Raw genomic sequence first — 25,304 nt, forward strand, 5'->3', positions numbered from 1 at the left:
TGATGAACGCCCTTGCGACAATTGTCGAGATATTGTTGGTGCTCCAAAGAATATTGTATGTTCTTTTTTGTTTGTAATTGGATAAAAAAATTTAGTTGTTTGATCATGTAATCATTTTGTATCATAGAGAAATTAAGATGGAACGAGATTAATCTACTATAACTAGAATAATATTCCACTAACTTACCCTTGTCTATGTCTTAAACTAAGTCTCTCTCAAGAATACCCAAGACTTGACTAACATTTGAATAAAAAAAATCATTTTTTAATATAATATTATTTTTATGTCAAATTTAACAATAAGTATAGCATAGGTTAATATTGACATTTCATCGTTATTGGTTATTAGTTAAAGTATTCTCTTTCTCCTTAAATCATTACACCAATGTTAATTTAAATTAAAATGTTTACTTTTACAAGTTCTAACCAACGATAATGATAAGAAATGAAAAGTAAATATAGCCCTTAAAATAAGGACTATCTCCGGTAGGCCGTACTATCAGTAAGATCAGTTTTCTAACTGTTGGATCTGATCAAAAATCAAATGAGATTGAAAAAATATGCAAAACAGACAGTTTTTAACACAGATTTGACGACTGAAAATGACTGAAAAAAAATAGAATTAATCCTACGGGAGAAACTCCCTAATATTAATACAAGTAAAATGCTACCTTTTAATTTGTCTAAATATAAACAGTATGTCAATCTTTTAAAATAGTATAGTTGAAGAGAAACACAACCATACCTTCTATTTTATCGACAATATATTATTAGTGCCGGTATTATTGTACGATGAGCAGAACTATTCGATAAATATTGCCAAAAAAAGGGTGCAGTCCCTTTGAAAAAGGATACGAAAATTAGGCATGCAGTGGCCATCTCCATCGATACAAACTGTGTCCCTATGTGGCTATAAATCAAAGATGAAAGGAGTGATAAGAGAATGACATGGTACTTCAATCCTTTACTTTTTATTTTTATTTTTTTTTTTGCTAGTCACAATATTAGTACTTGTTTTTGTGACAATTTTATTTAGGATAAAATCATTTTAATACCCTGAATTATACAAAACATACTCTTAATATCCTGAAGTTGATTTTTAAAACGTAAAATGACCTTAGTATCTTTTTATTTAGTTGACCAAAAATTAATAAATCTAGGAAAAAAAATCATGAGCTTTTTTTTATTTTGTTGTTTTCTTTTAAATATTTTAATGTTTTAAAATATTTTCAGATTTTTAAAAAAATATTGATTTCTATTTAATTAACAAGAATGGTAGTTTGGACATTACATGTCTTAAAAATCAGTTTTAAGGTATCAAGAATATGTTTTTAAAAACGTTGAGGTACCGTTTTAATATTATAAAAAACACATGATATCAAAAACATGTTTCGCTGTAACAGAGAGTACCAAAATAATTTTATTCTTTTTTGTTTTCCTACTAGTCAAGACTAGAACCTCTTATAACTTTTATTTGAAAGTTATATTTGAGACGTATGTACAGTGGACTTTTTGTTATAGCTAGAAAATTAGTTAGTATATATGATCACGAAGAATGTTAAGGCTCATTTATTTCATATACTCAAATTTAAATAATTAATTATGTTACAATATTTTTCTCTCAAAAATTTGAATCAATTCATACTTTAGAGTGGCCCAGTGACCATGCAATATAACCGGACAATAATCATCATTTTTTGCACCATTAACAAAAGGTGTCAATTTTCTTATAAAGCACAAAAGTATTACACTATCTGCAATGACAGAGCCAGTCTTTCACTTCAGTGAAGGCGTACATTAAATTTTTTTTAACAAATTATCTTAGTGGGAGTATATATGAAAATATATTTATTTTAGTGGGGGCGGGACATAATTATTTCAGTGGGGGCTTAAGTATAAAATTTTAAAATTTTTAAAGGTAATATTTTTTTAAAAAAAATTTGAGTGGGGGTGGTAGCACTCACTGAGCTGTACTTAAATCCGCCACTAACTATCTGTCTCACAAAAAAAAATAAGTATTACAGTAACAAAATTGGAGTAGTAGGGCAAAAATTTGAGAAATTAAGGCTTAGCTATGAAAGATTAATTTTCTTCCCTAAATAATAGAGTTGGAAAAAACAATAGTTAAACTTAAAATTTTTTAAAAAAATTTGAGAAATTAAGGCGTAACTAGAAATGATTGCTCTTCTTCTCTAAATAATAGAGTTAGAAAAAATAACGGTTAAACTTAAATTTTTTTCTAAATAATAGGATTTGTACAAAATTATTACAAATCGCGTATTTTTCCCTTTAAAAACTCTCCCAAACAAGCCTCAAATACTGCTGAAACATGGAAATCGCTACACGCCAATAAACGACGAATGCTAGCTCGAATCTTCTTGCAAATTGTTAAAATTGAAAAGTGACTGTCGGCCGCATTATTATTGCTCCAACAACTAACGCAAACTACTAGTCAAGACTAGAACCTCTTATGGCTTTTATCTGAATGATATATTTGAGACGTATGTACAGTAGGCTTTTTGATATAGCTAGTATATATACTTTAATTTAGACGTTTAGTTCACGGATTTAAAATTATAATTCAGAATTATTCTCGATTTATGTGTATTTTTTGTGAGAGAAAACACCGTAGCGAGCCACAAACCGTAATTCGAACCATTGCACGAATCCTCATACCAAAAAATTTAAATTTCAAACGTCATAATCAAGAATTATAATTTGAGTATACTTTTTAAACGGATCCTTAATATATATATTTTTAGCTTGATTAATGGCCTTTCTCCGCAAAGTGACAATTAAGTTCACTTTTTTTTTTTTTTTCTTCTTCTTCCTTTGAACAATCAAGTTATTCATTGTTCATGGCCCATATAATGGACTCTCTCATGTTTCTTGCACCTCCCATTTTAGAGCACATGACAGCGTTTGATATTGATCGCTATAAATCTATTCTACATATAATAGGGAATAGCAATATAGTCTTTATAAGAAAAATTCTTCTAGCTAGCTTGCCAGCTTTGTTATCATGGTCCTTTCCAATTTTTGATACATGTATCACGAAAGTGAAGAAATTTTAAAAATAATCCTTATGTATTTATTTATTTATTTTCGAAAGTATTCTAGGGCCCTCGCTGATTTAAATTTTTAATTCGAGTTAAGATGTGACGTTCTGTGAGAGCTTTTCACTGTAGCAAAAAAGTTAGATGTGATTGTTTCTGAGAGCTTTTTACTGTAGCAAAACTCGAATCGGCGAAATGAACGGAGCCTACGTGTTAAAAAAGGAAAAAAAATGCTCCAACCATGGGATAATATGCTTTTGAAAAAAAAAAAAAAAAAAAAGAAGAAGAAGACGAAGAGGACAAATGGTTAATTCCATGTTGAAGATTTTTTTTTTTTGAAAGCTTCAATTAATTTATGTTTGTGTTTAATTTATGTCTATTTGTAAGACTTGTTATTTTAATTGTTAAATTTGATGAATTAAGATGGAGCTTAGTGTAGAATAGGAGCTTTTAAGTTAGTTCCAACGTTAATTGGATCTGTTTTAATTTGGATGCGTTTAGTTGGTGGATTCGTGGCATGATTCGAATAATGGTCTGTGGTTCGTTATAATATTTTTTTTATAAAAAATACACGTAAATCAAAAATAATTCTGAATCTATAGTTGTGCGTAAATCAAAAATACACGTAAATCGAAAATAATTCAGGGATAAATTGGTCCTTTCACCATCCCTCAATTGGTTGTGCGTATTGCATGCGTCGACCCTAGAACACACGTCATAATAATGTAATATTCCTTAACCTTGGACAATATCTCAGATTCTATTGACATTGGACAAATAGCATTTCAAGCAATTCTCATGGAAAGGAGAAAAAAGGAAAAGAAAATGACAAAATATGAACAGATGTTGCTTAAGGACTAGAAAGCACCAAAAGAGATATTGTCATGCAATTGGTAGGGGCCGGATCAGAACATGTGTAAGGTTAGGAGACGACATGTTCAAAGGTAACAATTATTACTGTGTTTTTTTTTTTTTTGGTTATTTTTTTTTATTTGGCTTTTATAAGAAATGAAAGGGCCGATTCCAAACCAATGAAACAAGTGGACCTCAAATTAGGTTTGGCCGAAGAGACAAGATCACCTATCCATAGAATATAATCAATGGGACTTCATGAATCACTTCTCCTTTCCATCTCTTCATATTATAATTGGTGCTTGACTGTATAGCTTTCCATATTTATGTCTCACCTCTAATTCAACCCTTAGCGATTCTAATAGCATCTTTCATTTATATATATATATATATATATATATATAAGATGTCTTAAGTCTCGGCACTCAGACTAATCTAATAAATGTATAATTTTTTTATATTTTTGTGTAACGTCATCTGTTCATATATCTAACACTCAATTAACTTAAGTGTAACATTCAAAAATATATATATAATTCAAAGACGTGATATTGAGTATAACACTTAAGTTAACCGAATGTTACACACACTTTGAAAGATGTTATGTGAGAATACAAAAAAAGTTATATTTATCGGACTGTATTTTACTCAAGACTTTACCTATATATAGGTCTTCCATATATACACGTAGATATATATATATATATATATATATATATATATATATATATCCTATTAGCAGCTCACAACCATCAATTTTGATTTAAATTTAATCTAAATCATGAATATATGTATTATAAGAGGTTATTAGCTCTATTGACACAACCCACTTACAAATGCACTTTTCCTCTAAAAAAATAATCACTTACTAAAAAAAAAAAATGTTTATAACACACCCCAATACTTAAAAAATTACTCTTGCAATAGTAAACACTTCAAATTTTCTTTTCCCACTCACATTTCACCTCCAACTTCCCATTACGTTAATCCTTAATTATCCCTTTCTCTCTTCGTCTTCAAATCCTAATTATAAGGTCCAATCGTACTTAATGTAGTGACAAAGAACATAAATCCAAATATAAAATGTCCGAAAGCAAAATCTGTTTGGATCAAGACGTTTATTGTTGTGGCGGAAAGCAATAAACATCATGTGATTACTGTTCATTGATTTAAGTTTTGTCATGTTTAAATATAAGTGTAATTCAAATCACATCCCAAAGCATTTGGCAGAATAGTCTTTGGATAACAACTATCGAATAAATCTACTTTGAATTCAATTAAAAAAAAAAAAAAAAAAAAAAAAAAAAAAAAAAAAAAAAATAAAAAAAAAAAAAAAAAAAAAAAAAAAAAAAAACTATCGAATAAATATGTGTGGAATGTAACATCCAAAAGATCTCCGAATCCCAAAAATGGCCCACTTCTAAATTATACTCTTCTTCTCACCATGAAATGTGGTTGTGGCTTTCTCTTACCATTATTAGAGCGATTTGCACAGTGCAAAGCTAAAGGCCTAGCCGATGGTGATCTGTATTATCAAACAATTTTGGACATTATATTGTTTAAAGGGATCTGCATTATTTCCCAAACACAATGAGTACGTTTGAAACTCATTCTAAAATGATTTTATTTTTTGTATAAAAATAGAAATAAAAATATTTTCAATATCAGACGAAAATCATTTTTGAAAATACATTTAGTAGTTTTATCAAGAGATTTTTTTTCAACATAAAAAAATCTATTAATGTCTCTCTCTTTACTCGAGAGAGAAGAAAACAGAAACAAAAAATGAAAAATGACTAAAAGTCATTTTTTTTATTTCTCTCTCATTTTACACTAAACCAAAAAATCATTTTCATTTCCGTTTTTTATCTTTAATTGTGTCAAAGGCCGGTCCTCTCTCGTTTTCATTTTTTTTCTTGAAAAACGTGAAAAATAAAAATAAAAACAACTCCAAACACAGTCAATATCTTTCCATTACTCGTTGCAGACATGCCCTAATAGTAATTCTACATCAGATTCCACTTTAAGTTGTAAAATTTGAATTCTCACCCTAATGTTCCTTTTTTCACAATGTCAATCACAACTTAAACTTGTTATTACAATGCTTTATCTTACAAACATTCAAATCCTTTTTTTTAATACAATAAATGGTATCCTAGAGCTTCAGATTAAGTCATGTCCAGATCATATGAAAGGTTATGTGAAGACTTTAATTAGTGAGTGAAATATTTCTTAGGCAGTCGTGGATAATTAATATATACCGTAGCCTTTTATAAATATTGTTGATCAATCAATCTTTCCCATATTTAGGGGATAAAGTGCATGCCAAGGAAATTGCTTAGGATGTTTATTTATTTATTTATTTTTCATTCTTAAAGAAAAGTAGAAAAGAAAGTTAAAGAAAAAGATACAAGAAAAAGTAATGCTTAATGATTATTTCAACATTTATTTATTAATGGATATTATTGTTTTAATCTTACGATATTAATTCGGATGAAATAAATTGAATAGTTGACAACAAAAATTAATAACAATTAATCAAATTAGATTTTTATTACGTCACATCATTAAATTTTTATATTTAAAAGTGACCACCGTTAAAAAAGTAACCATTGAAAACTCGTCCTTACATGTATATATTTATATATTTAATAACACACTGGAACAAAGTATTTTATTTTAACTATATTTAGATCTTCTGAAAATCCTAGATTTTTTTATGATTTTTGGTAATGTTTTTAAAATGATTTTGTTTTCAATACAAAAGTAAAAATAAGATTGTTTTGAGAATCATTCTGAGACCGATTCTGAAATTATGTTTGGTTTATTTTTTAAGAGATTGTTTTGAGTATAATAAGGTGAAATCGTGTTTGGTTATAATTATTACTTAATATATATTATAACATTGTTAATAAGTACTAGAAAATTAAAACAGAAAAGGAAAAATAACTTTCATTCATTTTCTAATTCCTTTACAAAAACCATTCTCACTGTTTGTTTTTGTTTTTGTTTTCAAAATATTTGCTAAAGAAACACGGTTTGCATACTGTTTTTATTTCCGTATCTCAAAAAATATGCAAAAACGTTTTCAAAAACAAACAAAAATCAATTCCAAACATACATGGTATTTTTCATAACAATAATGGAGGTAGCATGATAATGTAGTAATGATGGTCGTGACCATTCAGAAGGCTAATATGAAACGGCCTAATATGAAAAACTTGCCAAAGTAGGGCACATATATATTGATCATCATCAACCTATAGAAAAACGACAAAATAACATTTTGACAAATATTTTGGCTTATGCATCACGTACTCAATACTATTGTTCCTATTCTATATGTTAACTTTCCAACATATGTAGTTGGAAAGTAATATAAATTTTTTGGACACGTAGACTCTTTTTTTTTTTTGTTAAGGAACATATATGCTAGTTGAAGTTCACAAAATCATGTATGTAAATCAACATTCAATGAAAAAGTTAGTGAAGGTACAAACATCCCATAATAAACTTTAGCAAGTGTTAAGAGAGCTTTCTGGATAAGTTAAATTTCATTATCCTCTTCCCAAGTACCATGAAGATTATCGTGGGTATATTGACATTTGAAAAATCATAATTCTAAAAATAAAAAAAATAAAAAAATAAAAACCCCCCAAATTACTCGAGTAGAATGATTATCAGTTTCCCTTTTTCTAATTCAATTAAATGCAAAGATTTTGCACGAGAAAATTTGGTAACGTGCTAATAATAAATCTTTAAACAAAATTTTCAAAACACTTTGACATCTAAAATCTAAAATCAAAGAAGAAGGTTGAGATATATAGTATAGAGAATAATATACGGTTTGTCATTGTTTTATTTAAGCCTTTTATTTATGTCATTCTAAATAATCGAATGTTATTATGATATTTATTTTCTCTTTATTAATTGAATGACAATTGCTTACTTTTTTAGTTTAGTGACATAAATAATATCTTTTACCATCTTGAATGGTATTTCTAGTTGCCTTTCATATAGTACAACCTTACTAGTCATATTAAAATATTAGTATTTTATAAATAACAAAAATTAAAACCAAATTACAATTACTACATAATTTTGTAGAGTAAACACTACATAGAAATAATAAAAATTACTATCCATAATTTCTATATAAACCGTGAAAATCATTATAACAAGTACTACATAGTTTTCTATTTTTATAATATTTAAAAAAAATGCTAAAGAATATGGCATAAATAACACTATATAGAAATTTATGACAGTGGAGTAGATCATAATTTTTTTGAATTATTTTATGACTAAATATTAAATAGTAATTATTATAATGATGTTCACATTTTATACTAATTATTTGAATAATTTAAATTTTTACTATCCATAAAATTATTCCAAATTTTTCAAGAATACATTGCACATAGTGGGCCTTGTTTCTAAAAGAAAAGCCCAACTAAGACCCAATAGCAAATATAAGCTCACAAAGAATGCTGGGCCCAATAAAAGCCTATTAAGCCAGTTGGATCCAAATGGCCTATAATCCTCTTATGCGCTGGATAACCTAGTGCATCCTATCGGCGCACGATAGCCGGAATCTTCTGTAAGTGGTTATCGTTCTCCATGGGATGCGCTTTACCCTCCCCCTCCTAATTTCCCCGCCACTTTCCACTCTCACTCCACTCTTTTCCTTTCTCTCCTTTTAATCTCTTCAGTTCGTTATTGACCGTTAAAAAAAGTCACCCATTTCAGGTACGCCTCTATATTTATTTTGTCTCTATTTATATTTATTCCTCTCTCTCTCTAATCTATTTGAATATGAGAATTTTTTGTTCATTTCAATGTGTAATGCCATTATTGTTTCATGGGGAGAAGTACTTTTGATGGGTTTTGATCTGTTTTGGAGGGACCCAATTGTGATTATTGGAATTTGAGTGGATCAAAATGTGTTGGAGATCGTTATTTCAGTCCCTTTTTGTTGATATTTAGTAGATAAAGAGGAATAAGAAGAAGGAAAAAAAATGACCATTTTTATGAGAGTCTCTAAACAAGTAATCACCTAAAATAGTTGGGAAGTTTTTATTTTTGATTTTTTAGTTTTTTTTTTTTGGGTGATAATAAGTAGTTAGAGAAGTTACAAAGGATTGTTTAGATTAGCCCACATTGTGGTTTCCAGAGGCTGTTACAAGATCATCGTGTTGTGACAGTTTGAAGATAAGAGGGGAAAAAGAGAGACCATTTTGCTTTTGTGTGTGTGTGTGTGAGAGAGAGAGAGAGAGAGAGAGAGAGAGAGAGACCATTTTGCTCTTGTGTGAGCTTCTGAAGGTTATTACAAGATCATCATGTTCTAAAATGCTTGCTGTGTATGGATGTGTTTCTCAGGTTGCATCTATAGTTTCTTTAGTCTTTTGGAGGAAATATGTCTGAAGGAACAAGTCTAGTGATGGAATCTTCTGAGAATGGCACGGATTTATCCCAAGATGATGTTGGCACAACAGGGGAAACTCCCGAAGACTCGATTTTGTCACGACAGACATCGGTGAACCTCGTTCCGTTTATTGGCCAGAGGTTTGTGTCTCAAGAAGCAGCATATGAATTCTATTGCAGCTTCGCGAAGCAATGTGGATTTTCTATCAGACGTCACCGCACTCGAGGCAAGGATGGGGTCGGCCGGGGAATAACAAGAAGGGATTTCACTTGCCACCGTGCTGGATATCCACAGATGAAGCCATCTGAAGATGGGAAGACGCAGAGGAACCGAAAATCCTCGAGGTGTGGTTGTCAGGCTTATATGCGGATCGTTAAGCGAGCAGACTTTGATCATGTCCCTGAATGGCGTGTCACGGGCTTTAGCAACATCCATAACCACGAATTGCTGAAATCGAATGAAGTTAGTCTTCTTCCGGCCTATTGTGTCATATCTCCCGATGACAAGAGCCGGATTTGCATGTTTGCAAAAGCCGGAATGTCTGTGAGACAAATGATGAGATTGATGGAGCTAGAGAAAGGTGTTAAGCTTGGTTGCTTACCCTTTACCGAAATAGATGTGAGAAACCTATTGCAGTCTTTTAGAAATGTTGACAGAGACAGTGATGCTATTGATCTTATTGCAATGTGCAAGAAACTGAAAGATGAGAACCCCAACTTCAAATATGACTTCAAGATAGATGGCAACAACAGGTTGGAGCACATTGCCTGGTCTTATGCTTCATCTGTTCAGTTGTATGAGACGTTCGGAGACGCTGTAGTTTTCGACACGACTCACCGGTTGGAGGCGTATGATATGTTGTTGGGAATTTGGCTTGGAGTAGACAATCATGGAATGACTTGTTTCTTTGGTTGTGTGCTTCTAAGGGATGAGAATATGCAATCTTTTTCCTGGGCCTTGAAGGTAAGAAGCTTAAGGCAAATTCCTAAGGCAATGGACCATAATCTTTTCATGATCAATTAGATATGAAAATAATTCATTTAAATCAATAACAAACCAAAAAGAGAAAAAAGTTTATTTGGCCATTCTCTTTCTTTTTATGTTTTCTTAACGGTAGAACAGAACAGTTACCGAGCAAAAATTCAAATTATTGGGTCCCACACTACTATGTGTTGCACTGACACGTATATAATGTGTTAAAGCCTTATTCTTCCTGATGGGGTTAAAATCACGCTACTCACATAAGGTGGGTCATGCTAACTGAATAGGTGGAACCCAACTTAGTGGAACCCACCACTTTGTGAGTATGGGGTTTTATCCCCGTCGGGATCATTTTTCGTTTGGGTAAAGGGTCTGACAGAACCTTTTGGTTCAAATTCAAATTGTAGTGAATTTTTGTAATATAAAACACCGTAACAAAAAAGATTTGAAGCAGAACCGTATGGACTTGAACGCATTACCCAAACAAAAACATAGTTATTGCGGCGTTATTGGTGATAAATAGCAATTTCTTTCTTGTAATTTACCTTCATGTTTTTAGTTGTCCTTAACAACTATGATTTTTTTCAACAGACATTTTTGGCGTTCATGAAAGGAAAGGCTCCGCAGACGTTATTAACGGACCACAACACATGGCTGAAAGAGGCCATTGTTAATGAAATGCCTCAAACGAAGCATGCATTTTGCATATGGCACATCATAGCAAAGTTCTCTAACTGGTTTTCTGTGCTGCTCGGATCGCATTATGATGAGTGGAAAGCGGAGTTTCATCGGCTTTACAACTTAGATTTGGTAGAAGATTTCGAAGAAGGATGGAGAGACATGATCAACAAATATGGACTCCACGCAAATAGGCACATTATCAGCTTATATGCACTTCGTACGTTTTGGGCTTTAGCCTTCTTGAGGCACTTTTTCTTCGCAGGAATGATGCATACATCTCAGGCAGAGTCGATCAACACCTTTATCCAACGATTTTTGAGCGCACAGTCACAGCTAGACCGTTTCATAGATCATGTAATCTTCATCAACTCATTTGTGTGTTTGTTGATTTCTTTCTTCTTCTGCTAACTCTAGTAAGTATTCAACACCCTTTTTTTCTTTGCAGTTAGCTGATGTTGTTGAGTTTAAAGACCGGGCAGGAGCAAAGCAAAAATTGCAGCAGAAACTGCAGAAGGTCTGCCTCAAAACAGGCTCACCGATCGAATCACACGCCGCGTCTGTTCTCACTCCTTATGCCTTTGGCAAGCTCCAAGAGGAGCTTGTGCTGGCGCCTCAGTATGCATCCGTGTTGTTAGATGAAGGTTGTTTCCAAGTCAGATACCACACACAAATGAATGGTGGCTGCAAAGTGATCTGGCTTCCTTGTCAAGAGCACATCAGTTGTAGCTGCCACCAGTTTGAGTTCTCAGGCATCCTATGTAGGCATGTTCTCCGTGTCCTCTCAACCAATAACTGCTTCCACATCCCAGACCAGTACCTACCAACCCGTTGGCGCGATGTCAGCTCATCAACTTCCACCTACTCCTTTCAAAATACGGCCATAAGAGATCACTCCGGAAAGGTTCAGTTCCTAGAGTCCATGGCTTCCACTCTTGTCACAGAATCAATTGAGACAGAGGAGCGCCTGGACGCAGCCTGTGAGCAAATCTCCATGGTGTTATCGAGGATCAAAGACCTTCCTCGCGCAATGCATAGCGCGAACGACGCCTACAATTGTCCCTCAGATTCGTTGATTCTTCAGGAAGTGGAAGACGAAGATGGAATTGTTCGGTTCGCAATTGGGAATGCTCACGAATCTGTCTCCTCAGGAAAGCTCAAGGAAAGAAGAGCAAGAGATGGGGTTGACATTGCTAGAAAGAGAAGGCATTTTTCGGGGACTTGTTGTGGACAGTTTGGGCATGATGCATCTGAGTGTCATCTAATGGGAGGTGATCATTTGAATGGAGATGCACTTGGGTACTTGTAGGGTTATAGCACTGAAAATGGAAGCAAGTCTATAAACGAATAGTGACAACCTTATGTGGTAGAGCTTTTTCCCTTATAAGTCAATAATTATATATATATATATATATATATATATTTATCAACGTGAGGATTTGAGCTCAATTCTACGTATTACGTACACTCAGATACCACCACATAATTCAAGTGGGTTGGTAAGGCACTAAGGCTTGTATCCTTTAAGCCAATTTTGAACTCTTGAGATTTGTTCTTTTTAAGAATATACAAAAGAGAGAATCATCCGTTATCTGTTAATACTATGATCAGTTTCATGAATTGTGTTCAAATTAACTGGAGATTTTTGCTTTCCCTTTGGTCTTCAAGTCTCAGTAACTTTTAAATTGAAAAAGTATTTCTGGACTTGTTAATAGTATGGAGCCAACAAATTGGTGCTAAACCCGTCAAAGGCCATATCATTTTGGCTATTACGTAAAATTGAAGAATCTGTTCATATTTGCTAATTTGCTTTTCTTCATATTGCTTTATGAGCTAAGGTTCTAAAATCATACATCATGGCACTTTTCTCTGCACTTTTTCTATTTTCAAGCACCTTTACAAAATATCCTCAACAATATGATGTAGTGAATATAGTTCTGCCCCTTTGCTCTCCTTGTTGATAACCTGCTCTGGACACATTTTACATCACCATTACTCTTCAGTCATGTTCTTTCTTTTTTAATAAGGAAAAAAAATTAAAAAAAAAAAAAAGAAGAAGAAGAAGAAGATACAATTAGGCATCACAAAGTAGCATAATTAATATCACACCATATCTCAGTCTTCTGCATCTTCAGCCAGGGAAACCTTGCTTAGCCTGCTTGGCAACAACCTAGCGGCGTTGCTCGAAATCCGTCTACCGCCGGTCTGGCGATGGCGCGAGCCAAGGAGTGCTCTCTTTGCAAGGGCTTTCTCCAAATCTGAACTAGTTGTGCCTTTGGTGTTGGGCTTCTTCTCTTGAAGATTCACTTGGTTGCTACTAGTGCAGGCCTCAAGGTCCCCAATATTGGCCTTGCCAGAAGCCATTGTTGAAAGAGTGATATTGGTAATGTGGGATTTTTGAAGGTTGGTGAAGAATGGCAAAAACTCTCCAAGTTTTAAATGGTTAGTGGAGAAATACCAGCCTATGATGATGGGAAATTATCAAAGGAATATGTTTGGGAACAAGTGGGCTAATATGGAGGAGCCATATTGGAGGAAGGGTTCATAGAGAATCTAGATGTAAAAATTCTTACTCATGGAATATGTTTTTTTTTTGTTTTTGTTTTTGTTTTTTTTTTTTGTTTTTTGATGTCTTGTGTTGTAAGAAACAGAAGATGCACCAAAGGGAAATTGCCCACTTTTACTTGTCTGTTATATTGTAGCACTTTCTGATCAGGATATTTTTTGAGGTTTATAAGTCAAAATTAGGAGAATTTAAGGGTAAGGTAAAAATTTTAAAAATAAATTAAAATGAAAATATCATCAATGTTGTGCAGTTTTAGTGGTAAGTTAATCGTTAAAAATCCGTACATATATTATATACACAATGATAGAGAAGGGGGGCTGGAGCCATTTTTTTTTTCTTTTTTAATATAATGGTTTTAATTTTCATGTAGTAATGTAGCAGTAGGGACGCGTATAAATTAGACTTAACTGCGTTAGATTAATAGTTCTCTATATTTATATCTCAATTCTAGATTTCTACAGTGGTTCGACCGTTGTCAGAGATCGCCAGTCCCGCCGCTGCTGTATCTGGAGATCGCAAGCTGTCGCCGTTCTCCATCTCCGAGTTTCGGCCGTCCGAGATCGCGACGAACGTCGTGATTAGGAGAGGATCTTCATGCTAGCGCCACCTCGTAATAATTATGACCGTTGTAGTTTGGAGGATCGTCGGCGTTCTGTCACGGTGATCGGAAAGGCGCTGTCAGATCCAACAATGCCGCGATCTACCATCACGTCGCCTCGCGATCTAGTCGGATTTGTATGGTTACGGTGTCGCGCCGGTCATCGGTCGCCGACCTCGTCACTTCCGTTCTCTTGTATTGAGTCGTGCTTTAGAAGTTTGGTATTGAGGGTTGAATTGAAACTATGCTGTAATGTGCATACTCGTGGTAGTTTTATTGTCGTGTTTTGAGGAAAAAATCTATTTTGTATTTTGTTTTGGTAAAATCTTATTTGGTCATTTGGTAAGTTATGCTGTCGCTATGGCGGAATGTACAACTACACTATGGTTAGCATTTGTTAATTGTATATATTTCTTGAAAACATTTTATTTTATTTTTAGTTTTTTGTTGGAAAAACTGAGCAATTATTTGCGTATTAAACAATATTTGTTGCAGATTCTGATAATCACAAGTCAAACAAGCTAAAAATCTTATAGAAAGGATATTAGTCTTTTTGTATATTAATTTGAATCTGGTAAATAATTTACGCTTAAATATTTTATTGAATTCAGGTTTGAATACGGTAAATACTATATTTTTCAGTAATTATTTCACTTAATCTAATTCTCAATTTCTTAAATATGGTATTTATCAATTGCTGGAGCTGGATTTTTTGGATGGATATAGTAAATACGATATTTATCAATCGTCGGAGCCGGTCGACGGATTTTCGAATGAATATGGTAAATATGATATATACCAATAAATATGGTATTGGTAAATACAGTATTTATCAGTCACTAGAGCCAGTCGCTGAATTTTCAGATAAATATGATATTTATCGATAAATATAATATTTATTAGTATCGGAGCTGGCAGCCAGTGCCAGCCATGATGAACTTAACTAGAGGAAAATGAGAGAGAAGTAGGAATGAGACTTAAGAGTATTTTTGAGTTTTTAATAATGTTTGAAATTTAAAATATCTATGTTATAATTTACTATTTTGAAATATATATATATATATATGCTATAATTTTTTCTGCTTCCCCCTTTAATTTATTGAAAAAAAAAAACGCGTTTTTGTTTGATTAGATGGATGAAAGGATGCCTCATTATGTGAAAAAACAAAACAAAAACAAGAGGAATATTTTTAAATCAATTTTAGCGGTTTGCATTTTGCACTGCATGAAGAAAGTTCGCGAGTGGGAATATCACCTTCTTGAATAAGAATCTTATGAAATGAAAGTGTTCATAAACCGCAATAGAATAGTCAACTCCTGAACCAAAACTAAAAAATTTGAGCACACCATTGAAAAGAGTAATGCCAAGTGTCTTGATTATTAACCTAAACTTTTCATAACAACAAATAGACACGGAGCCAACTCAAGCCCCACTCAACTATATATTTTGACTTTTAAAAATATATGTACATAAATAAAAAATTTACTATAGTAACATATACTTTGCCCCCACTAAAATTTAAGAATTTAATCTTATAGTCTCTACTAAATATTTGTCTTAATTATTAGCCCCCACTAGTTTACATTTTTAGCTTTGTCACTGCCAACAAATAGGGAATTATATTTTAATATCAATTAACGTGATAGTTTTTTAACTTCTACTAATAAAAAAAATAGGGAATAATAGTTTGATAATCAATTTTTTGGATAGATGCTTGAATGGGGTACAGAAACAATATTTTGGTTTGAACATCAACTTTCCTTTGTTTTTATTAACGTGATTGTTTTTTAACTTCTACTAATAAAAAAAAATAGGGAATAATAGTTTGATAATCAATTTTTTTGGATAGATGCTTGAATGGGGCACAGAAACAATATCTTGGTTTGAACATCAACTCTCCTCTTTTTTTTACCAAAAAAACACTATAAATGTGGATTTATTCAAATCTTGAGGGCAGGTAGGATATATATATGTAACGACCTTAAGTATTAAATAGGTTTAATTATATTAATTGTGATTTATTAGTGTGCTGATTTTTTAAATTAATCAAGGAGTTTTAAATTACTTTCAATATTTACAATTCTACCTCAAAAGTACGTGGAAATACAAACTTCCACCCCTTTCTTTTAATTATCTTTTAATATTATTTTATTCTTTTCTTTATATTTTTTTACTTCTCCCTCAATTCTCTCTATGTCTCCCTATCTCCCACGTTCCTCTCTCAGAGCTCTTAGCGCGCTCTCTCTCTCTCTCCCTTGTTACCCTTTCTCTCCCTCTCTTTCTCTCGAAGTTTTTCCTCTCTCTAAGAAGTTTTGAATTAGATCTAAACCAAAACGATGATCTCCAAGAAGTTTTCAACCCTAAAGCAAAGATCAAGGTAAATCCTTTGAAAACATACTCTTGAACCTTGGATCTTAACTTGATGAAACTTGATTTCTGTTAAGTTTGGTGAATTTTTGTTTAGATTTGATTTTAAATGGATTTTTTAATGGGTTTTGATGAAATTTAGGGGTTTTTGATTCCTTGGACACCATTTGATGATTGGAACCTGGTTTTGTTGATTCCCCATGAGATTACCTTAACATCCAACATAAGAACGCATGATTTGGCCTTGGAACCCGCGTATCAGCCACTTTTCTTGGCTAATCTGCTCCACACCAGTCGACCGGGACGGTGGACCGGTCACCACTCCACCGGCTGACTGGTGGAGTTGCACTTCTCTGCCACCGGTCGACCGGTGTGCACTTCGCTTGCCTTAAAAACGTTCCAAAAACTTGATTTCGACTCGAAACTCAATGTATAGCCAACCTAACTTCATTTAGAAACTCAAAGTGAGTGGATTAGCCACGTTAATCCTAGTTCCCATTCAATTCTCAAAGAATCGTGATTTGAATTAAGAATTGTTTATAATTTTGAATTTGAGTCAAGGCACACTAGTATGATACAATTGTATATAATTAAACTAGATTGTTTAGAGGAAATGATTAAACTCTAAACTGTTAGTTTTGATGACAAAGCTAGCAACACGATTGGACTTGGAGCTTCAAAGACAAGTGGAGCTGGGACTACGTGAAGTTATTTGTAGAGTTGATATCTGAGAGGTAGGATATTCTTGTTCATATCCTTGTTAGCATGTTTTAAAGTGTTTTGGTCTATGTAAATGTTTTTAAAGATAAAACAAGTTTGATAAAGAAAAATATTTTAAGACAAGTGTTTGATCTCATAATGAACTGATTTAAAGTTTTAATGAATATTTTCTTAAGATAAGATATTTTACGAACTGGTAAGCCCGCTGATGGCCTAGACAGGATATGGAGATCGTATCCTTGAGGGCAGGACCCGAAACCCGGACGGGCCACTACAGTGGTGTTTGGCCTTACATTGGTCGTAGGTAATTTAATTATTTAAATTACTTGCTAGTTGTTTGTAATCTGGAATTTTAATTTATTTTCCTTTCAGAAAAAGGTTGTTTGGTTCTGATTGATTCGTTCGGGCTTATACTTTTATTTATTTATTCAAATTTATAAAATTATATCCTACTGGGCATTTCGCTCACTTTTCTTTGTTTCAAATGTAATTTAACCCCTATTAGGCGATGCTAGAAGTAGCGCAGAATAGGTAAAGAATTCCAATCAAGAAGAGAAGAAGCGGTGAAGTGTTTCCTTCATTATCGTATTCATTTAAGGCATGTATAAATGCTATGGATTGTAAATTTAAACTTTACTAGAATGTAGTTGATGTTAGTCATTTACATTTATGTATTTATTTATGTATGCACAAGTGTAAACCCTATGGATGCCAGAGGCTGACTTTTGAAATTGATTTGATGATGATTGAAATTTTATAAAGTCTGCCTTACTCTTTCCTTAAACTCAATTTCTTTAAAATAGTATGATTTGTTTATAAATTTTTATATTATGCTATCTTTGACTTTGACTTTGACTTAATTACTTTTTAATCTATACTTTATTTCTAAACAAGGCTCAACGTTACTAACTCTTATTTGGGCGTGACAATATATCATGCAATTTTGTTTAGTTAAAATTAGTTTGCACTTTTATCTCTTTCCTTTTGATGAGGTAGAACTTTCTTATGTGTGCAATCCACTAGATTATTCCCTATATTTCATCACACACGTTGGAACCTAGAAAGATATCATTATAAAGGATTGGAAAAAAAAAAAAAAAAAGCCCAGATCATAAGCACCAACTTATTATATAATGCAAACCGACACCCAATATTCGTTATTCTTCAATTGTCTTTTTTGTTCTTTGCTAGCCCTACTTTAAAGCCTTTTTCTTCATTTTTCCACCTACAAAACTAGCTTTTTCAAATTTTGGAGCTTTGATGCCCATATTTGTCAACATTTGAAGGCTCATATTTAAGATATTTAAAGCTCTAGGCGGAATACTCACCCTCCACATTTGCACTTTGTACTTTACTCCAATAATAGGGTTCAAATCAAACATTATTGCATATTATCATGACATGACAATTTCTAGGCCCATAATTTGGCCTAATTTTTTAATATCTCAAATGGGTATTTTTAGAGTTTGAACAGAATTGCCTGGCTAAATTACTCAATTTTGAAACTGGGGACAAATAATAAAATGCCTGGCTATGGTTTCTCAAGAAAATTTGATTGACTAGCTTGGCCCGTGAAATTGAAAGCTCAGGTCACAATTCTATCTAACATGTGCATAAAGAACTCACAACATAAAGCCAAAATGTACTCTGGTTAGAAAGAGGGACAATTTCACAAAGAAGAAAAAAAAAATTTCCAAAGTGTACACGTGTCTCTCCATATGCAATTGTGACTACATCACTTTTTTTATTTTTATTTATAAAAAATAAAGGAGTAAATGTGACTTTATCTTTTGCAAGCAGAATACCTTTCTAGCAAAGTTTTGAGAACCAACCATTGTTCCCTACGTGAATACTTAATCAAAATGCCTATGCTTTTAAACCCCCCCTTTGGGGAATCTTTACCCTTTAAGCAACCTTTGCTCCAAGCGATTCTCTATTAACTAATTCCCTCCCTCTTTTCTTGTCACACCGAAAACTTGTTTTTAATTAAAAAAAAAAAAAAAAAAAACCATTAGTCCTCTTCCTTTCCCTCTTGGGGTCAGGTCAGCCTGCATGAATTCTAGCCCGCCTTGGACACCAAAGAAATGCCGAAAACCATGGTAGTCACGCACGCAGATCTCGCCCCTAGCCGTCGGAGAACCGATTTGGGCAGCAAACTTGGTGTCTTCCTCATAGTCTTGACCATTCTCTGTGGCTTGTTTTGCTTCATTCTCTGCCTAATTGCTGAAGCCACTCGTTCAGAGGTACCAAAAGCATAACAAGAAGAATCCTCATTAATATTTATTTGTGTGTATGTAAAATGCCAAAATGAATTGACTTTTTTTTTTGTTTTTTGGTTTTTTTGGTATGATATGGTAGATGACATGGATAGCCAATGGAGATAAAGGATCAAAAGAGGAGAGATATGAATGTGTGTATAGTGGAAGTGGGAAAATGCCATTGTTGTGTGCTGCAAGTGCATTTGTGGGATTGGCAATTGCCATGATGATTGAACACACATTCATGTTGATTGCAGTCAGTAAGCTACCACCTTCTGCTTTGGTCTGTTTGGACACTGATTCAGGCTCCTCTAGGACTTTGACTTGGCAAGCTGGTTTCTTCTTTCTCACAACTTGGTATGCCCATCTTTCTTTTCCATTTTCATCTCAATCATAACATTAAACTTTACCAAGTTTATTAATCGTGCATAGAATTTCTGGATCAATTAGAGGAATACCACTTTTACAGGGTCGCAAAGTCTTAATTTTTATAACTATACTTCAAAAGTGATATATGGCCTAGCTTAGAACCAACCATAGAAGGTGGGCGCTCTGTACTGTATATCACTTTCTAATGATACTATAAGAAACATTAAATATCATTATTGATAATTGTCACTATTAGCCTTGTGGCTATGGAAAAATTTACATGTATAATCATTGTGTTTCTTATATAATAGTATATGGACTCGTGCTGGTATGACAACTAACACGTGAATTTGTGATTGGTTAATTACTAAATTAATAAACTAAGAGCTTGTTCGGTTGTAATTTTAAATTATGGTGATTTGAGTGTAGATTTTGAGTTGAATTTGAGTTATAATTTGAGTTAAAGTTGTAACTTGAGTTTGTGTTTGGATGTGCACATTGAGTTATGATTTGAATTGATAATCTATTTGAGTTTGTGTTTGAGTGGGTCAAAACTTGAATTTGTATTTAGATAGTATTTTAATAAAAACTCAATGGTGATGAAAAATTTTAATATGGTATATGTGTAGGGTTTAATTCGTCTTTTCGTTGTGAACGCATAGAAAAAAAATCATTTCAATCGGAATTAAATCGAAAAAAGTTATGACGTTTTAAGAATAGAAAAAATATTATTCATTAACTTGAGTTTGAGTTTAAGAACTTAAATTAAAGGGGAAACTTGAACTCAAATTTTAACCCTAAACTCAAGTTACAACTCGAGTTAAAACCCAAGTTCAAATTCGAGTTCAATTTTTTTTTTTTTTTTTTTTGAGTTTTACTCTAAAAGAACAAGTTCTAAATCTTATGAATTTTTTAGGATTTGTTTTGCTGTTGGGGAGATATTGTTGCTGATTGGGCTGAGTGTGGAGTCAGGGCATTTGAAGAATTGGTCAAGGCCAAGGCCAAGTTGCTTTGTAATAAGAGAAGGCATTTTCTCAGCTGCTGGGGTTTTTGCCTTGGCTTCAGTTTTCCTTGCTGCTGGGTTGTACTTGACAGCTCTAAGGGCACAGAGGATGTCCCAAGAGCAAGAAAACGTGAGGCAGCAGATTCTTGAGGCCTCGGCCCTCTACGCGTCACCGCCGAGGTCACCCGGCCGTCACCACATCGCCGCCATTGCCAGGGAGGACCCTGTATTTAGAGAGGATCACAGTAATGACCAACCAAGTTTTGTGTTTTCACTGCCTTGTGGGAAGGACCCAAATTAGTCTAATGCTATAGGCCAAGCTGTTTGACGAAAAAGGAAAAAAAAAGATGCAATTGTACAAGGAAAAACAAAGGTGTAAATTCATACTTAGTTTTGTGTGTGTATATATATGTATTTAAAAAAAAAAATTCAGGATTGGAATAGAAAAGGGTTATCTCAACTAGTCTAAAGCCTAAGGTAATAAAAAAGAAAAAAATAAGTTCTTGGGAAATTTTGACTGTGTTTTGAGTTATTTTTGTTTTTGTTTTTCACTTTTTTTGAGAAAGAAAAAATAAAAACAAGAGAGAAACGGCGTTTGGCACAATTAAAGACAAAAAAAAGGAAATAAAAACGATGTTTTGATTTAGTGTAAAATGAGAGAAAAATGAAAAATGACTTTTTGTCGTTTTTCATTTTTTGTTTCCGTTTTTTCCTCTCTCGAGTAGAAAGGGAGAGAGACACATTAATAAATTTTTTTATACTTAAAACAATCTCTTGATAAAATTACTAAACGTATTTTTAAAAATATTTTTGTCTGAAATTAAAAACGTTTTTATTTTTATTTTCATATAAAAAATAAAATTATTTTGAAATTAGTTCCAAACGCATCTTTTGTTTACATATCCTAAATTTATTAAAGCACCTCTAATGTGGAAAAAAAGACGAAACAGGACAACATATCACGGAAGACAAAGTCATAATACTTGAAACTATACATCAAATTCTCCTAATCTACATATCCGTAAGAAAAGAATGAAACTTTTCAATTATTTAACAAATTTACTTCTTCAGAAAGAACGTATCTCTTTTCTTGAATAATAAATGAGGAATAAAAGTTTGTTTCAGAATAATTGCAATAAAAATGCATTCTTTCTAGATTTTTTGTTTTTTTAGTTAGTTAGGATTTAAATACCTTCTTCTGCAAATTAATTTGTGGGCGATTATATGTAATATGTATGAAATAGTGAAAAAAGAGAATAATGATCCATTTAAAAACAGAGAATAATAGAGTAAGAAAAAAAAGTGGGTGTGGAAGACGATTGAAGAGAAGCAGAAGGAATAAGGCGCACGAAGAGGGGGATTTTTGTTGAGATGTACAGAAGGATTATTGGTTTTTTTATTTTTATTTTTTATCTTTTTTAATTTTTCTCAGTGTCTTGTTTAATGATTTTTAATAAAATTGCGCGCCTTTATAACACATAAGAGAACTAAGTAGTGTGAAAAAAAATGGGGTCTAAAATTAAGTCATTTTCTTAATAAAGAATTATTAAATTTACTTTTAAGGGTGTATGAGTCTTAATTATTACTCCTTACTTTTGATTAGCATCATTTAATTAATATAATTATTTAATTAAAAGGATATTAATTAAAAATAAAAAGTAAAAACCTAAACTCATGCACTTTAAGAGTATATTTTTTTTTTTCTAAATTACAAGTGTTTGTACCGGGACTGAAAAGCCTACAAAAGACTTTAGTATCACTTTTTAAAAAGTTAAATAAAACTCATTTGAGTTGTGAATTTGAGTTAAAAAGTGAATTCATGTAACATAAAATATTGCTATAGAAAAAGTTAAATTTAAATTTTATGTGAGAGAAAACACGATAGTAAAAATTTGAGTTGTGATTTGAACTAGCGAAACGAACAGGTTTAGAGTCGCAAACATAGAATGGCTTGTAATGCATTTTGAGAAAAGTAAATTTTCCATTTTGTTTCGAACTCATTTGGGCATATTAATTTGGTTCAAATGATTGCACTCGTTTATTTTATATGTTCAAATTTTTTTGTTACCGTATTTTCTCTCACAAAATTTAAATTTCCGTTTAAACTTACAAACAAAACGGGCCAAACATCAAATCATAGAAATAGCCTAACTGTAATGGTACCCAAAATCTCTACATAAATAACACATCAACCTATGCTTTTTAGATACCACAATTTTACCTTACTAACACGTATGTATTGATGCATCACTTATATATAATAATAAATAAAAATGCTTTTTATTATTATTAGATTAATAACTTTAAAAAATATCAATTCTATGATTTCTATGATTTTCATTAAGAACCGCCTAACATAGGTTTTATTTTCTTATGAGTGAGACAAAAAGAAAAATAAAAATAGTGTTTTTTTTTTCTTTTTCCTTTTCGTTGCTTAATGCTAATGCAAATGAGTTGTGTGGACAAATTCCAAGTAAAATAATATGCGAGAATTAATTATCAAAAAAATATGAGATAATTAGTAAACTTACTCTTAATACTGTATGAGTCTTAATTTTTACTCGTTATTCTTAATTAATATTTAATAACATTTTGAGTAATATAATAATTTGACTAAAAAGATAATAATTTTTTTTTTTTTTTGGGAAAGTTGTGTGTGAGACTCCTTTCCCCAAATAATACATGTGATTGGAAAATAGCTTGGGATAGTTGGGTTTGGGCTTTTGAGAGTTTGGGTGGGTTCGTGGCCCGTAGGTGAGTGGTTAGAACTTTGTGGGCCTAAGATGTTGGTGTGAGCTTTGAAAGGCCCACATAGGAGGGACAATCCAGTACAAAGTTAGGGGAGCTTTCAGGATCAATCAAATAGTAATTTCTCTTCTTTTTTCTCCTTCATTCTAATGGAATTATGGATGAATTTGACGTCATACATATGTGTTTTTTTATTGGAAATTTCAGTCAATATAATTTTCCACTATAATCATATCATATCATATTGCTTACTAAAAAAAGAAAAAAACTGGAATCATATTGCATATTTTGAATAAAACTTGCGCATAAGTGGTTGGTGTTTTCACTAGAACGCTCACCAAAATATACAACACTTGTTTATAAAGTAAAAGCTTTTTATTGTTTCTTATTATTAGTTTGCTGTGATTATTATTTTTTATATGAGAATCAATTTTTTCTCTTTTGTTATTTTAATGAGATGAAATGAGAATAAAAAATGTCTTTGGTAATCGTAGTATTATTTTCATTTTTTAAGAAAACAAATTAATAGTGAAAACATAAATAAATAAATCAAGCCGGGCTCTCCAACCGACCCAACCATATCGCATACGTCCGCAATAATTTCCAATATTCCAATATATTATTTTTGTTTTAAAAAATCACATAATTATATTCTGTTAGAACAACATATATAGTTTTTAAAAGAATTAAATATATAAATTTGAAGAAAATTTTGTCAAAAATGAAAATGTTTGTAAATAGTATTTTTTTGGTAGAAAAATGATTGTAAATAGTGTAAATTAAGAGCATAATTGCCGAATCTAATGGAAAGGGAATAACAATAATGATCCTTTGTATTTATTTTTAGTATTTATTTTTTATCGAATATTAGAAAGTGAAATGAGAAGTAATCCATTTTTTTGTTTTTTTTCTTTTTTTAGAATCCATCTATTGTTTTTAGTATTTACTAAATTTAAAAATTAAAATCTTACAAATATGATTATCAAAATATTTTTTGAAATGATTAAATAGTCATTGCGTATAACATCTTAACTTATTAAAAATATGTAATTAATTTTTATATTATTCTCTTTAAATGCAAGAATTGATATTATTTTTTCTCATTTTTATATATGGAACTATCATTTTTAATTTAATAAGTAAAATGTATATGATTAAATGAGACAGGCAAAACTTTACTTTCTTAAGTTTAAAAAAAAACTCCTCGTTAGGTCATTCCTGTTTTCTTTTCAAGCAAAGTAAACCATTCTATTTTTTCTTTTTTTTTTTGAAAAATGAAAAAAAAAATAGAAAGACACCCTTTTATAAAAATAAAAAATAAAAAAAATCTTGTAAAATGAGAATTCGTGTCATGGTTCGAATTATGGGTGCGTTTGGAATTGTTTTCAAAACGTTTTTGTTTTTTGTATGAAAATGAAAACAAAAACGTTTTTATTTTCATTTTAGAATCATTTTTGAAAATGCATTTGGTAGTTTTATTCAGAGATTGATTTCAGTTTTAAAAAAAACTGAAACCGTGTTTGGTGGTTTAAGTTTTGAAAACATGTAATAATATATTAAATAAATAATATTATTAAATATATTAAATAAATATTATTATTAATATATATTAAATAAATATTATTATTAATATATATTAAATGAACGTTAATAGGGGGGCAGTCGAAGACGAGCGGCGGCGG

General features: G+C 31.7%; 2 protein-coding genes across 3 annotated transcripts; both read left to right on the top strand.

Moving 5' to 3' along the window:
• The first annotated feature begins 8,501 nt into the window (after positions 1–8,501).
• Positions 8,502–12,485, top strand: LOC21410978 (protein FAR1-RELATED SEQUENCE 11). Of its 2 annotated transcripts, XM_024164220.1 has the most exons (4): positions 8,502–8,657; positions 9,288–10,296; positions 10,906–11,349; positions 11,441–12,485. In XM_024164220.1, the coding sequence occupies exons 2-4, from the start codon at positions 9,325–9,327 to the stop codon at positions 12,299–12,301; spliced, it is 2,277 nt and encodes a 758-aa protein (XP_024019988.1). In that variant the 5' UTR covers positions 8,502–8,657; positions 9,288–9,324; the 3' UTR covers positions 12,302–12,485. The 2 variants fall into 2 exon arrangements, with proteins under 2 accessions (XP_024019988.1, XP_024019989.1); XM_024164221.1 differs by lacking the exon at positions 8,502–8,657 and having other exon boundaries at positions 9,284–10,296.
• Positions 12,486–19,074: 6,589 nt separating this feature from the next.
• On the top strand, positions 19,075–21,375 carry LOC21391143. Its single transcript, XM_010096033.2, has 3 exons — positions 19,075–19,487; positions 19,603–19,859; positions 20,788–21,375. Exons 1-3 carry the CDS (start codon positions 19,329–19,331, stop codon positions 21,173–21,175), a joined length of 804 nt encoding a protein of 267 aa, XP_010094335.1. The 5' UTR covers positions 19,075–19,328; the 3' UTR covers positions 21,176–21,375.
• Positions 21,376–25,304: the final 3,929 nt, after the last annotated feature.

Source organism: Morus notabilis, unplaced genomic scaffold (genome assembly GCF_000414095.1).
Source record: "Morus notabilis unplaced genomic scaffold, ASM41409v2 Scaffold131, whole genome shotgun sequence".
Lineage (NCBI taxonomy): Eukaryota > Viridiplantae > Streptophyta > Magnoliopsida > Rosales > Moraceae > Morus > Morus notabilis.